Source organism: Prionailurus bengalensis, chromosome D2 (genome assembly GCF_016509475.1).
Source record: "Prionailurus bengalensis isolate Pbe53 chromosome D2, Fcat_Pben_1.1_paternal_pri, whole genome shotgun sequence".
Lineage (NCBI taxonomy): Eukaryota > Metazoa > Chordata > Mammalia > Carnivora > Felidae > Prionailurus > Prionailurus bengalensis.
Genome location: NC_057351.1, coordinates 71,602,869 through 71,619,090, shown reverse-complemented (window position 1 = coordinate 71,619,090; position 16,222 = coordinate 71,602,869). Strand labels below are relative to the sequence as shown.

Below are 16,222 nucleotides of genomic sequence, written 5' to 3'. Positions count from 1 at the left end.
GATCCTTACCTGATGTAAAGCAAGAGAGTGTCCATATCTCTGGAGAGGACCCCTTGACAGACTTCCTACATTCCATATACTACTTTCTAAATTGTAACTAAAAGTGAAAAAAGAAAATTATTTTATAAGCTAAGATTCATTTCTGGTTTTTTAATTTGCAAATGTTTTTCTCACTTATATTCAAGTATTCATTAAATTCAAAAACAATTATAACTAATAAACTTATAATTTCATGTACCATATTAGAAATTTTTAATAAAGACTCATTCAAGATATACATATGGTAAATTAGAATTCAATCACCTAAATGTGTAATATACATTAACTTGACTAAGCTATTTACTACTGGAATTAATTTTTTCAGTTACCTTTAACAGTTTCAACCAACTGATTAGCCTAAACAATAAGTGAGCTATTCTGCATTTTTAATTTGTTTTTAAAGCCAGCTTTTTCTTTTGAAAATAAAAGAAAATTCCCTCCATATATACAATGGCCATTTGCTTTATTCATTTTTATTCTTTTACACACTCTAAGCTTAGCATTATATAAATTAATTAAGAAGTATTATTTCTATGCCAAAAATAACTTGTTCACAGATCACTTTTTGAAATATAATGAATCTAGTAAGATAGAAGCTTCTCTAAAAATAAGGTACTTATTGGATTACAGGATACAAAAAGAAAATTAATTATTTATGCTACTGGTCTAAAAATATAGATATGAAAAGAGACGTTCCAAACTATGAATCTTAAATGCTTATCTAACAGAACTCCAGTTGTCATCATCATGCTTTACACTATTTCCTCAATTTGCCAAAATGTAAAAAATAAAGCACCCATCTAAGAAGTGACTAGAACAATGTTTAAGAAGCTCCCTGTCAATTATTATTTCCCCTCTTCTCTGTCTTCCTTCAACTCATCAGAAAAGGTTAAGGGAGCTCCCTTCACAAAAAAAAAAATAAATAAATAAAGTCAACCAAAAATTGTCTTCAGGATTATATTTAACTTATATCCTACCTTGGAGTTATATAACACATGTGTATGGCATGAATGAGGAAATCGATCAGAACGTAATCTTCCAGACTCCTACCTACATCCACCTACCTACCATATCTGCACCCAACACACTTGTTTTCCACTAAGTTACCATAAATTAGGGCTCAACAAACTATTTGGATGAAGGGCCAGATGGTAAATATTTTAGGCTTTGTGTACCCCACTACATTCGTCTTCCTTTCTTTTCTATAGCTCCTTACCAATGCAAAAACCATTGTTAGCATCTAGGTCCTAGGCCCCTACTTGGCAGTCGGCTGGTACCTGCTATCAACAAATTAAATTTGTGTTTCTGGGGCACTAGATCCCACAACACTCTAGTAGTTCTCCCATCTCTTTCCTATATCACCACTTTCTGGTCTTACTAGATAATTCCCATCAATATAAAAACATGGTGTTACTTTTCCCCACTTATAAAAAAATTTTTTTCTCTTGAAAAGAGAAAAGAGAAAGACTACCCTGTCAGGCTATCACTCCATTTCTTTACTGCCCCATTTCTTCCTTGTCCCTCCCTACACCTCTCTCTACTCTCTCTTCAACTAACTCCAATCAAGCTTTTAAAAACACTGCTCCAACAAAACCGTTTTTGTTAAAATCAACTTCCTCATGCCAAATCCCTGCCCACTTCTCAGTCTTCCATTTTCCTGGACCCAGTTAATCATTAGCATTTGACACTGTTAATCAAACCTTCCTCTTCATCTACTGTCTTCAAAGACATCACACTGTTGGTTTTCCTACCTCACTGGCCACTCGTTTCAGTCTCCTCTGATGGTTTCTCCTCTTTTCCCCTGACCTCCTAGTGATATGGTGCCTCAGGCTCAGTTCTTGGTCCTCTTCTCCACCTAAAATTCATTCCCTTGATGATTCATCCTAACTCAAGCTCCGTTCCTACTCTTCCTCCCAATCCCAGTATATTCATGACTAGACACAGTGACTCCTAAATATAAGTCAAAGCATGCTCATACATTCCCATGACTCTCCAAAAGATCTACAATACCCTACATAATCTCTCCCCCCCCCTCCATTATCCCTGTAATTTCATGCTTCCCTCTCATGCACTCGGTGAAAGTCAAATGGGCCTCCTTGCTGCTGCTTGAACTAAGTAGTTCCCACATTAAGGCTTTTGTCTGGCTCTTTCCCTGCCTCCAGATAACTGCACTGACAATGCCTAACCTCCTTCAAGTCTGTTCAATTATCACCTTTCCCGTGATGCCTACCTTGACAACTACATTTATAACTCTCTCCTCTTAGGCACTCGTGATTTGCTTATCCTATTTATCTTACCATCTCTATATATGTGCATACATATAATTTACTTACAGTGTACTTACCTATTATGGTAATTATATATTTTTTCTAATTGCTTGTCATTCCTCACTAACTCCATAAAGATAAGGACATTTATTACGTCCACTGATTTATCCCAAGTATCAAGCAAAGAGTAAATATTAAAAAGTTTGCTATGCCCATAAATACATGTCAATTCTCACAAATGTCAATGTATATACATTCTATAAAACATTCTAATTTAATACACTAATATAGAACTTTTATATTACTGAACAATTTCATCTTAAAATGTAACATCTATATCTCAATTAAATTCTACAGGAGATAAATCGACTTACGACTGACATTATCACTTCTAAAAACTTACCTACCTACCTACCTACCTACTTACGACTGACATTATCACTTCAAAAACTTACCTACCTACTCCCCTACTTTTTTATAAGTGGGGAAAAATCCTTACCTGCAATTGAACTACATTCAGAATAATAAAAAATATTCTCAAACTTATGAAAACAGTGATAAGGTCACTTCTAATCTAACACCTCACAGCTTAGTACAAAACTAAACACTGTAAGCAAAAGAGCCAGGTTACAGACAAAATAAAAAGTTAAACTATCTGATTCAAATGGGAAATATGTAAGTTTAGGAGAGTATAAAGTAATATTCATCACCTAACTTTAAATATGCTATTAAACTTGTACAGAACACAAACTCTTAAGATTCCCATGTTTCCTTGACAATTATACTCTGTGTTCACAACTCTCCTTTGCAAATATCACAATTTAATTCAAAGTTTTACTTTATTTTCAGAGGCTTTTTCTTTTCATTAATCATAGTTAATTTACTCCTCGTTTCCACATTTAAATCTTACTATTTCTTCAGGTTCTTTGCATACCTTAGCAACTCATTTAATCCCACCAACTCTTCTTCAATTCTTTCTATAATATTTTATCCTTCATATATTGTGATACATAATTCTAATTCTTCACTTAAATATTTACCTATAACTCTTCCTTTCTTTTCTCTCCAGAATTTACTTTATGTTATATTTTAATTTCAATCATAGTCAATCATAGTTTTAAAGCAGTGTCCTCCTAAACTCAGACTTTTTTATAACCCCCAAATTAACAAGGTTAATATTTTCAGTGCCTAGGGCTGCCAGATAAAATATAGGATGCTCAGTTAAATCTGAATTTCAGATAAGCAACCAACAATTTTTTAGTATGACTCATGCAATATTTGGAACAAAAACAAAAATACATATTTTAAAAATTATATATATATATTGCATATTGCAAAGGGCCTACATATAATAACAAATTATTCATTGTTTATCTGAAATTCAAGTTTAACTAGGTGTCCTGTATATTTCTCTGCTGAATCTGGCAACCCAACTGGGTACACACTACTATGCTATACTGCCCAAGGTCAGTTTGATTGACTGGTTGATGCCCAAGTTGTACCAGTTATAACTATTACAAGTATCACCCTTGAAAACATTGATAATCAAATTATTCTATTTCCTCTTTTATTCTATTAATAGATGGTCAATAAAATATAATCACCAGCTGAAAAAAATCAGATAAACCTGCCATCATATGATTCCTCGTATCATCTAATCATGCAGAGGATAATCTCTATTGAGCCAACAGTAAATGAATGATATACTTTATAATACTGGCACTGTTTTTCCCAAAAGCTTCTAAGGTAAATGCAAAGTAAAAGTTCAGGTAAATTAAAATTTACAGAACAAACTGAAAGCATTTTTATACAAGCAATTACACTTCATTCTCAAAAAATAAAAGGTGGCAGGATTCATAATATCTAATACAGGCATGGTCCCCTACTTATTTGAAGTTAATATTTTCATACTCAGAATTTGTTAAAAGGACTCTCTAGAGAGGTAATGAAATTTCAATACAAATAATTAACTATATGCACAATGGCAAATAATTAACTATGGATATATTGAGTTCATATATTCTCAAATCAGTCCCATGTAGTAAACAGATACTAGCACTAATATAACCACTTATAAATTTGGACAGCAATAAAATATTTAGGATAGGCCTTATTACCAAAAAGAACTGGCTTAAAAAAAAAAACAGATTATGAACATTTGAAAAAAAAAAACTTACTTCAGGACCATTTGAAAAGAACTGTAGTTAAAAGTATATCCACCAATCACCCACATAAATTTCCCATATAAAACTGCTTTATGGGAAGCCCGACCTACAGAAGGACTGAAGGGTTTAACATTTGGTAGAATCCAGTAAGATTCAGTAGAAGGAACATTCAAAGAACAATCAGGACCTATTAAAAAAAATCAAACACAATGCATTAAACAAAGACCTTAGATTATAGAAACAAAATATATGGATTAAGAGAATTTAAGAAATCAATGCTCATGATACTGATAAATATAATGTGCATGACAAATGGTCTGAAATATAAGTTACAGGAAAAATTCTAAGAGCAAATGTAATGCCAACAGGTGAAAAAAATTCACATACCAGACATACATACCATAGCCTGAAAGAATGATTTAAATACTATAAAATCTCATATTTACTTTATTTTTGCTAGAATGTTAGACTGCAAAACAATGTACTCAAATCCCAGTTTGGTCACTGACTGCAAGTGTGACCTTGGACAGGTCTGTTTACCTCTCCTGCCATCAATCCTTCATCTATAAAGATGAAACAGAAATAACAGTCTATTCCCTAAAGGTTATTATACATATCTAATTTTTTAAAAGACTGTAGAAATGAAAGCATTTATAATGTGTAAACCATTAGACAAATATAAAAATAAAAATTATATTTTCTTTGTATTTTTATTAAGAACAACCAAAATTTGTATCAGGGAGACTTAATGTCCTCAAACAGAAAAAAATATTATGCATAGTAAAATAAAAACTATTAATAAGTGCAGGGTAAATTAAATACTTTAAGTTGAAAATACTGCCTTTACCTATCCATATTCATGATATTACTCATGAGTCTTAATTTCCTCATCTGTAAAATGTAGACTAGCCTAGATCAGGTTTCCCAAACTTAAATAATGGAAGGAATGCTCCTAAAGGAAATATATTTTCACCAAACTTAGAGGAGCTCATAAATCATTTTAATTCTAATAAAACTAAAATACACTCAAACAAAACTAGATATAAACTCTATTTGAAGTTCTTTTGTAAATATAAAACCAACAAAAATTTATAAATTATATACAAAAAAATTTATAAAACCAATAAAATTTATGTCTACCTAATAAGATGGGTGACACTGTTTTGCTCAAAGTAAATCATCGGTCCCAAGTTGAAAATGATATAATTATAGCACCTTTTTTAAAAAAATGTTTGTTTATTTTTAAGAGAGCACAAGCGGGGGAGATACAGAGAGATGGGAGACAGAGGGTCCTCCGAAACAGACTGTACTGACAGCGGGGAGCACGACATGAGGTTCAAACTCATGAACCATGAGATCATGACCTGAGCTGAAGTCAGACACTCAACTGACAGAGCCACCCAGGCGCCCCTATTACAGTACCTTTTTAACATAACTGTAGCATACCTGTATTATTTTGACATAATTCTCCCGTCACTTTTTTTCCTTTACCTTTTATAAATCTTAAGTTCATACAATATGGCATTTTATCATGGTCACAAAAGCATCAAAAGCCTCCAGCGGTATTCTTTTTAGCCTATAATAAGTAATACTACTTGGTCCCAATCAGTAGTCCACAGGAATGCTGACACTGCAATCAAGTGACATTTTTACTCACTTATGAGATCAATCTCTTGCCTTAAATTTGTTAATACCAAAAAGTTTTAGGTTATCTTGAACCACAAATTTTTTAAACTTCCAAACAGAACCTGATTTGAGAAACATTAGCCTATACAGTTTCCTATTTGTGCACTCACCCCATGCATTCATTTATTCATCTTCAAAGCCCTTTTCATTTTTAAGATTTTGGTTTTTGTTTTTATTTATTTATTTTGAGAAAGAGAGAACGCGTGAGAGGGGCAGAAACAGAGAGAGGGAAAGAGAAAGAATCCCAAGCAGGCTCCACACTGTCAGTGCAGAGCCCCATGCAGGGCTCAAACTCATGAACTGTGAGATCATGACCTGAGCCCAAACCAAGAATTAGAAGCTTAACCAACTGAGCCACTCCAGCGCCCCTCATCTTCAAAGTACTTTTCAATGCTCACGTGCTAGGAGTGTATTTTTCAGGTAGAAACTAAGTAGCAGTCTAGATTATCTCTTTGATAATGACATAATCTTTTAATGAGATACAGAAAACATTACTATTTCTGAGTGATAAGACCATGAACTATTCCTTGGTAATTCAAGAAATTTAAGGAACACACTGCCGTCAAAAACATATTTTAAGTCCAATTCTAAATCACTTAGATTTCACTTAATTCAGGTTGGCAAACAACAACCTGTGAGCAAAATCCAGCCCCATACTGTTTTTGAAAATAAAGTTTTATTAGAACATATCATGCTCAGGGCTCCTGCATGGCTCAGCTGGTTGGGTGACCAACTCTTGATAGCGGCTCAGGTCATGTTCTCACACCATCTGGGTCAGTGTGTATAAGCCCGGCATCAGGCTCCGCAATGAGAGCACACAGCCTGTTTGAGATTCTCTTTCCTTCTCTCTCTGTCCCTCCCCCACCCACTCTCTCTCTCTCAAGAAAATAAATGAACTTAGAAAAAAAAAAAAAAAGAACATAGCATACTCATCCATTTAAGTGTCATCTATGACGGCTTTTGCACTAGTAAAGTTGAGTACTTACAACACAGATCATGTGGCCTGCAAAGCTAAAAACTGCAGAAAAGGTTGCCAGTCTCTAATGAGATCATATGGACATTATATATCAATAATGTATCCACTGGTATGAATTTTTATATCTTGTTTTCTCAAAAAGGAAACATAATTTTTTAAAAATCATGTAAGTCAGAAATAATAAAGCAAATAGGGTAAAATGTTAACAATAGATGAATTTGGGAAAAGGGCACTTGGACACTTTTTTGTATTATTCTTATTCTTGCAACTTTTCCATGAATTTGAAATTCTTTCTAAATAAAAACTTAAAAACAGTCTCTACCACCTAAAGGCACAGAGTTGGGAGCAGCAAATAATACCCAGGTATTACTTGGCAAAGGGTCTGATAAAGAATAACAGCAGGTAAAATTCTTAAGAGAGTCAGGAATACATTTAAAGCAGTCATATGTTTATGAAAACTGCACTAAAGCAAAATATTTCAGAGCAGGTTTGTGGCAAGCTGACTAATGGCCCCTAAAGATATCGAGGTCCTAATCACTGGAACCACTGGAATGTTCCCTTATCTGGCAAAAGGGACTTGGAAGATATGATTAAGTTAGGAATCTTGAGCTAGGCAGTTTGTCCTGGATTATCTAAGCAGGCTCTAAATATAATCACAAGTGTCCTTACAAGACAGAAGCTCTGAATACAGAAGAAGAAAGCAATGTGACCACTGAAGCCAGATGCTGTGCTGCAAGCTCTGAAGATGGAGGAAGGGAGCTGGAAAAGTCCAGGATACAGACTTTTTCCCAGAGCCTCTAGGAGGTATGTGACCCTGTCAACGCAGAGACTTTAGCCCAGTGAAACTGATTCCAGGCTTCTTCCCTCAGAACGGCAGGAGATTAATAAATGTGCATTATTTTAAGACATGAGGTTTATGGTAATTTGTTACAGCAGGTACATGAAACTAATACCAATAACTTTATTTATTTATTTATTTATTTATTTAATATAGAAAAGAGTTTTTAATTTTACTCAGTTATCTAAAATATCTGATTTTCTACACAAAATAGCTGTCAAAATTCTTCCTATCTTTGTTACTATCATATCTTATGTAACTTCTAGCAATTATTGGAAGTAATGGCCCATAGCCAAATTCTATTGATTATTTTGATCTAAATGAGTAAGCTTATAAATAGAATGAGATTTATGAATATGGCTTAAAAGTTTAAGGAAAGTTAGATGTCTTAATTTGTAGCTTTCTGCATTCGATAGTAAAATGATTTAAAATGTAAATTTATAAAATGAATACTAATTTAAAACACAAATAACTATGAAGAAACACAAATAACAAATAACTTTATACACACAAATGGCTTCACTGTCCATTAAAAATCTAATGGTGATATTTACAATTTAAGGCCCTCCAAGACTCCCTTTTTTATAAAAATATATCCATAAAAAATTCTCTATCTACCACTTCCCAATGTGATCCCTTATGCAACCTCACTGCATCAACTCTCCCTGCCTAACCCATCTCTATCAATATGGGAATCTCCTCGAGGTAAACACATCTCAGCTGTCTTGAAAAGAAAGTAATAAACTAATTCACATTACAGTAGGGATTTTATAAAGATTTAATATGCTACCACTCCTCCAGGTTATATGTCATTTAATAATCCATAGAGCATAAATGAATTTCTAATGCTGTAACTTTAGGCATCAGTAGCAGGCTGCTGAGAGATTTTTGAGGGGGAAAGGCTATTCTATAATCATAGGGGGTAGAATTATACTCTGATCCCTCCCAAATGTGTATCTCCAGCCCCACAATTTCCTCTTGAATCCCAGACTCTAAGGCAAACTCCCTCCATGACATCTTCACTTGGATGTCTAATAATCCTCTCTAACTTAACATGTCCAAAATTCATTCTTCCCTCTCAAATCGGCTCCTTCACCAGCGTTTTACCATCTTAGTAAACGGCACTCCCACTTACCGCCCTGCTCAGGGCAAACACCATGGAGCTATTCTTGAGTTCTCTCTTCCCCCCACACTCCATATCCATCCATCGACAAATCCTGGACTGGCTTCACCAGGTGTGCAGGTGTACAGCCTTTCCAATTAGTATAATATGGAGATGTTTCAATCTAAGTAGATGCTGCCTCAAGTACCCAGCCTTCCCTTCGCGTTCCCCTAGCCCCTGTGCTGAGATGATCAACACTTCTCTACTTAACAACTAAAGGAATGATGCTTGGCACAGCATGGCTCATCCAGGATCTTGCTTCAGACCCAAAAGCAATACCATTTTGACTGGCTGGTGTCTAAGTGTCTGTACACCTCACCAGTTATAAATGTCTTTAAATCCTGTCACTCCGCCTACAGACCAACTACCAATTCCTTCATTTACAACTACTGTCCTAGTCCGAGCCCCCGTGTACTCACCTGGACTATTTGGAACAGCAGTCTCCAAATCGGTCTCCTTATTTCCATTCTGGTTCCCTTCCTACACATTCAACTCTCCACAGCACAACCAGAATGATTAAAATATAAATCCACTTCTATCATTTTCCTACTCAAAATCCTTCAACGGTTTCCCATCGTACTTCAAATAAAATAAAAAGTCCCTAACATGGCCTACAACCCCTATATGACTGGCCTCAGTATACACTTACTGAATGAATGAATGAAAATAACCTAAGAGCTAAAAAAAAAAAAAAAAAAAAAAGATTAAAAGCATGAGCTATGGGGCACCTGGGTGGCTCAGTGGGTTAAGCATCCAACTCTCGGTTTCGGCTTAGGTCATCATCTCACAATTCATGGGTTCAAGCCTCATATCAAGCTCCACATTGTCAGTGCCTGTATGGGATTCTCTCCCACTCCCTTTCTCTTTGCCACTCCCCTGCTCTCTCTCTCAAACTGAAAATATTAAAGATTAAAAAAAAAAGCATGAGCTATGAAGTATAACTTAGCTTTCCAACTTATTAGGTATGAAACCCTGGACAAGTTACTTAACTTCTTCAAGCTTCAGTTTAACCAGGGAGACTATACCTGAAAGAGCCTGGGTTTCTGAGAAGATAAAGAGAGATTATACTTGATATTCAATAGTGCACTAGAAGCATCCTAATAGCAATCCTATTCTTATTAAGTCAATCCCCTCATTCTGTTAAGAAAACAAGTATAATTCAGGCAAATCAAGTTAATGAAGCCTAGTGTTATTAGATACTATAAATATATGTGTCAAAAAAAAGGAAAATTACAAGTAAAAAGTCCCTATAATCCCAAGTAAATCAAACAGAGAAATAATTACAAAAACAAAACCTAGAATAAAGAACTACAAGGTTTTTAAAGTTTTTCCAAAGTATTCCATACTACCAAATTATATTCTTTCTTCCTTTCCAAAGTATTTGAATTATTTTGCACTGGAAAACTTTTTCTAAAGGAATCTATCTCTGATTTTATAGTGGAAACCAATACAAAAAATATATATTTGTTTTACACAAATGAATTTTATAAAATTACTTTGTTGGGGCGCCTGGGTGGTGCAGTCGGTTAAGCGTCCGACTTCAGCCAGGTCATGATCTCGCGGTCCGTGAGTTCGAGCCCCGCGTCGGGCTCTGGGCTGATGGCTCAGAGCCTGGAGCCTGTTTCCGATTCTGTGTCTCCCTCTCTCTCTGCCCCTCCCCCGTTCATGCTCTGTCTCTCTCTGTCCCAAAAATAAATAAACGTTGAAAAAAAAATTTTTTTTAAATAACTTTGTTTCCACAAAGAAAGATAAAATTTTAAAGTCTTCAGGTACATGAAACAGCAACTCCCCAAAGATCACCCAAATTTATGAACAGAATTATATACTATTTTTGACATCACTAGAAAACCTGTAATTATTATGTACAAAGATTCAGAAAGAAAAACATAACAGTAAAATTTACCTCCCCCGGTAAGGAGGGAGATGAGTTGTTCCTTACTGATTAATAACTTAATAGCACTCTTTGATTTCTAAAAACAAGAATTACTTTGAGTAGAGATTCTCTATATCATTTAAGTCCAGAAAGGAAACCAAAAAGTCATAAAGTAAGGGATTTTCAGGGGAAAAAGTAGTCTTGCTCTAGAATTTTGGGCTTCTTCTTGATATACTTTTAGCTCATACTTTTAATTCATATTTAATCTAAGCCATCATGAAAAAAACATTTTACCATTAAGGCGATACATATTTAAAGGGCCAAATTATGTTTCTTTTCTTTTTTCAGTTCTCAATTAAAAACATTAAATAAATGCTGCTAACTTTGAACTATATCAAATGCAGATTAAGCCAAATTTCTATCAATAACTACATTGCAAATACCACTTTCGGCATTTTAAATAAAGCTAATAATAGAAATATTGTATACAAATATATATAATGCCCTTTAAAAGTATCTCTAGTGTAGTATATCAACTAAATTTCTTTAGTTATAAGCCAAAGAAACTAGTGTTGGCTAGCTTGAGGAAAATGGGAATTACTGGAGAAATTCAGAAAATTTCAAAATGAAGCTAAAAAATCAAGTTTAGAATAGGCAGGTATCCGGATTTATCATCCCATGAAGACTACTCTCACTAAATGAAAGGCAATTTCTCAAAAAGAAATTGGATTGCTAATAGAAAAGGGAAAATATGCTGAGAAGGGAGATTTTAAGAGAGGTGTATGTAACTTACTGTAATCATTCCAGAAATAATTTTATGACTTAGTATGTGTACTGAATCTGAAGTTTCTCCAACAAAAGGCAAAACAAGATAACAACAGTGCAAGAGTCCACTCTTCCAACATCACTGAAAAATCTGATTTTGTTTCAGTACACAAAGTATTCTAAACATTTTCTAGACCCATAAAACCAATCTCCAAAGGCCAGGCATGAATTTTAGGGCATTTTAAATGTCTACAAGCTGTTCTGACAATATTTTAATTTTGTGGGACAATTAATCGTGTGAGTGGTAATCATTGCATTACTGTGGTTCCAAGAATATCTGGTTTTCACAATTTAGGTCAATGATGCTATTATAATATAGAAAGGAACCGTCCTGTTAACAAAGAACAGTGAGGAGCGGGGTGGGGGAAAGGGGAAAATGGGAGATGTGCATTGAGGAGGGCACTTACTGGGATGAGCATGGGGTGTTGTACGTAAGCGATGAATCACGGGAATCTATCCCCAAAACGAAGAGCACACTGTATACACTGAATATTAGCCAACTTGACAATAAGTTATATTTAAAAATGAATAAATAAAAATTAAAATTAAAAAAACAAAGAACAGTAGTTTCCAACTTATTATTTTGAGTTGTGGAAGGCCTAAAACAAAGTTTTACAGACTTTGGTTCTGAGCAGTTGAAAATGACAAATACAGAATTAGCTAGCATTGAAAACAGGACTTGTTTATTCTACTAAGTCACAGACAATAACATAAGTGGATGTAAGTTTTTCAACATCAGGTAAACTTCTATAAGGAAGAAACCTATTTTAGCACAGAATATCCCATGAACTGTGTTGTGACTCATAGCTCAGTCTGTTCTATTCTCTTTCATACTCATCTTCCTGGTGATCTCATCTGATTTCATGGCTTTAAGTATCATCAGTAGTTTCCAATTTACTATTTTAAGCCCCAAATTTATAGCTACAGTACAGACCTCCTCCCCAAACCCCAACTGCCTCTTCAACATCTTCCCATAGATGCCTAAAAGACACCTCAAACTCCACATACAAAATCAAACTAATTTTCATCCTAAAATCTTCTTCATATCAGTTGATGACAACTCCACCTTACTCTACGGTCAAAAAAATCTTAAAGTCACTCTGACTCTTTTCATTCTTTTACCCCCTCCCATATCCAATTCATCAGCAAGTCTTATTAACCCTGCTTTAAAATTACATTCAGTATTCATGCCATTCTTATCCCCTCCACTGCCTGCCCCCAGTACTATCACCTCTCATCTATATTATAATTATAATAGTAACCTATTAACTGGTACTCTGCAAAAGTCAAAATCCTTACAATGCCTCTCAACGCTAAGACATAGCTGATCTGGCTCCATTCTTCACATATCTCCATCACTCCAACAACCCCTGAGCCCCATATCCCCAAGTCATCTCCCTTTGTTCTGTAATTTCTCTAAGCTCTATCTGACTGATCTCTCCCTCAGTAATTCAATTCCAGGCACACCGGCCTTTTTGCTGGTCCTCAAACCCAATGAGCATGTTAAGTTAGAAACTTAGCGTCTTTGTACTGACTACTCCCTCTGACTGGAATGTTCTTCTAAATATCTATGTAGCTAATTTCCTCATTTTTATCAAGTCTTTGCTCAAATGTGACCTCAGTAAAGCCTAACCTGACCACTCTACTTTAAATTGTAATTCCCATTCCAAAACCAGAGACCCCACTAAAAAGAACTACAGACTGGGGCGCCTGGGTGGCGCAGTCGGTTAAGCGTCCGACTTCAGCCAGGTCACGATCTCGCGGTCCGTGAGTTCGAGCCCCGCGTCAGGCTCTGGGCTGATGGCTCGGAGCCTGGAGCCTGTTTCCGATTCTGTGTCTCCCTCTCTCTCTGCCCCTCCCCTGTTCATGCTCTGTCTCTCTCTGTCCCAAAAATAAATAAACGTTGAAAAAAAAAATTATAAAAAAAAAAAAGAACTATAGACCAATTTCCCTGATGAACATGGATGCAAAAATCCTCAACAAGATAGTAGCCAACCGGATCCAACAATACATTAAAAAAATTATTCACCACGACCAAGTGGGATTTATACCTGGGAGGCAGGGCTGCTTCAATATCCGCAAAACAATTAATGTGATTGAACACATCAATAAAAGAAAGGACAAGAACGATAGGATCGTCTCAACAGATGCAGAGAAAGCATCTAACAAAATACAGCATCCTTTCTTGATAAAAACCCTCAAGAAAGTAGGGATAGAAGGAGCATACCTTGAGATCATAAAAGCCATGTATGAACAACCCAACGCTAATATCATCCTCAATGGGGAAAAACTGAAAGCTTTCCCCCTAAGGTCAGGAACAAGACAGGGATATCCACTCTCGCCACTGTTATTCTACACAGTATTGGAAGTCTTAGCCTCTGCAATCAGACAACACAAAAAAATAAAAGGCATCCAAATCGTCCAGGAGGAGGTCAAACTTTCACTCTTCACAGATGACATGATACTCTATATGGAAAACCCAAAAGATTCCACCAAAAAACTGCTAGAACTGATTCGTGAATTCAGCAAAGTTGCAGGATATAAAATCAACGCACAGAAATCAGTTGCATTCCTATACACCAACAATGAAACGTCAAAAAGAGAAATCACGGAATCAATCCCATTTACAGTTGCACCAAAAACCACAAAATACCTAGGAATAAATCTAACCAAAGAGGTGAAAAATCTACATGCTGAAAACTATAGAAAGCTTATGAAAGAAACTGAAGAAGACACAAAAAAATGGAAAAATTCCATGCTCTTGGATAGGAAGAACAAATATTGTTAAAATGTCGATACTACCCAAAGCAATCTACATATTCAATGAGACCCCTATCAAAATAACACCAACATTCTTCACAGAGCTAGAACAAATAATCCTAAAATTTGTATGGAACCAGAAAAGACCCCGAACAGCCAGAGCAATCTTGAAAAAGAAAACCAAAGCTGGAGGCATCACAATCCCGGACTTCAAGCTATACTACAAAGCTGTAATCATCAAGACAATATGGTACTGGCACAAGAACAGACACTCAGATCAGTGGAACAGAATAGAGAACCTAGAAATGGACCCACAAACATATGCCCAATTAATCTTTGACAAAGCAGGAAAGAATATCCAATGGAATAAAGACAGTCTCTTCAGCAAGTGGTACTGGGAAAACTGGACAGCAACATGCAGAAGAATGAACCTGGACCACTTTCTTACACCGCACACAAAAATAAACTCAAAATGGATGAAAGACCTAAATGTAAGACAAGAGCCATCAAAATCCTCGAGGAGAAAGCAGGCAGGCAAAACCTCTTTGATCTTGCCTGCAACAACTTCTTACTCAACTGGGACCTCATCAAAATAAAAAGCTTCTGCACACCAAAGGAAACAATCAGCAAAACTAAAAGGCAACGACAGAATGGGAGAAGATATTTGCAAATAACATATCAGATAAAGGGTTAGTATCCAAAATCTATAAAGAACTTATCAAACTCAACACCCAAAAAAACAAATAATCCAGTGAAGAAATGGGCAAAGACATGAGTAGACACTTCTCCGAAGAAGACATCCAGATGGCCAACCGACACATGAAAAAATGCTCAACATCACTCATCATCAGGGAAATACAAATCAAAACCACAATGAGATACCACCTGACACCTGTCAGAATGGCTAACATTAACAACTCAGGCAACAACAGATGTTGGCGAGGATGCGGAGAAAGGGGATCTCTTTTGCATTGTTGGTGGGAATGCAAGCTGGTGCAGCCACTCTGGATCACTCTGTAATCTGTCTCTCCTAGCTTGAAATGTCAGCTCCACAAAGATCCTTGTCTTCTTTGTTCCATGACGTATCCTTAAGACATAGAATAGTGCCTAGCACTTAGAAGCTCAAAAAAAATTTGTTACATAAATGAATTAGTTAATAAATCTTGTTACATATACATTCTCAGTGCTACCTTTGCTTTTATTGACTTGCAAAAAATAGAATCTGTTGATTTTGCAAGTGGGAAGAATGAACTAAAAGAATTTAATCTAGTACACTATCACTAAAGTTAAATAAAGTAGAGAGATCATGTTTATTATTATTAAATTTAAAGGCAAATGTAAGCTATCCTGTGAATTTCTTCAAGGTGCAACCTATACTCTCATATTACTCATACACTATCCTAAAGTAACTGAGCATATCCTAGTATGTTACATGACTAACCCAGAAAAAAAAAACTCCACAATAAAATGTTCATGAGTTTAAAATATTTTATATTTTTCTAAAACAAAATTATCAAATTTTTACAAGTTGAACAAAGCCATGTAGTTTAAGCGTATGTTCTGGTAGTCAATACCGCCACCCACTGGCAAATGTTAAAATCTAAAGCCAAAGGATTGCAGTAAATAGAATC

At 35.3% G+C, this 16,222-nt stretch overlaps 1 protein-coding gene across 1 annotated transcript in view; it reads right to left on the bottom strand.

Moving 5' to 3' along the window:
* Positions 1-16,222, bottom strand: part of ATRNL1 (attractin like 1) — a 782,697-nt gene that overhangs the window by 719,806 nt on the left and 46,669 nt on the right. The window contains exons 6-7 of the mRNA XM_043597648.1: positions 4,484-4,658; positions 10-97 (exon numbers count right to left, since the gene is read on the bottom strand). Of these exons, the coding sequence (XP_043453583.1) occupies positions 10-97; positions 4,484-4,658 (263 nt within the window). The remainder of the gene's footprint in view (positions 1-9; positions 98-4,483; positions 4,659-16,222) is intronic.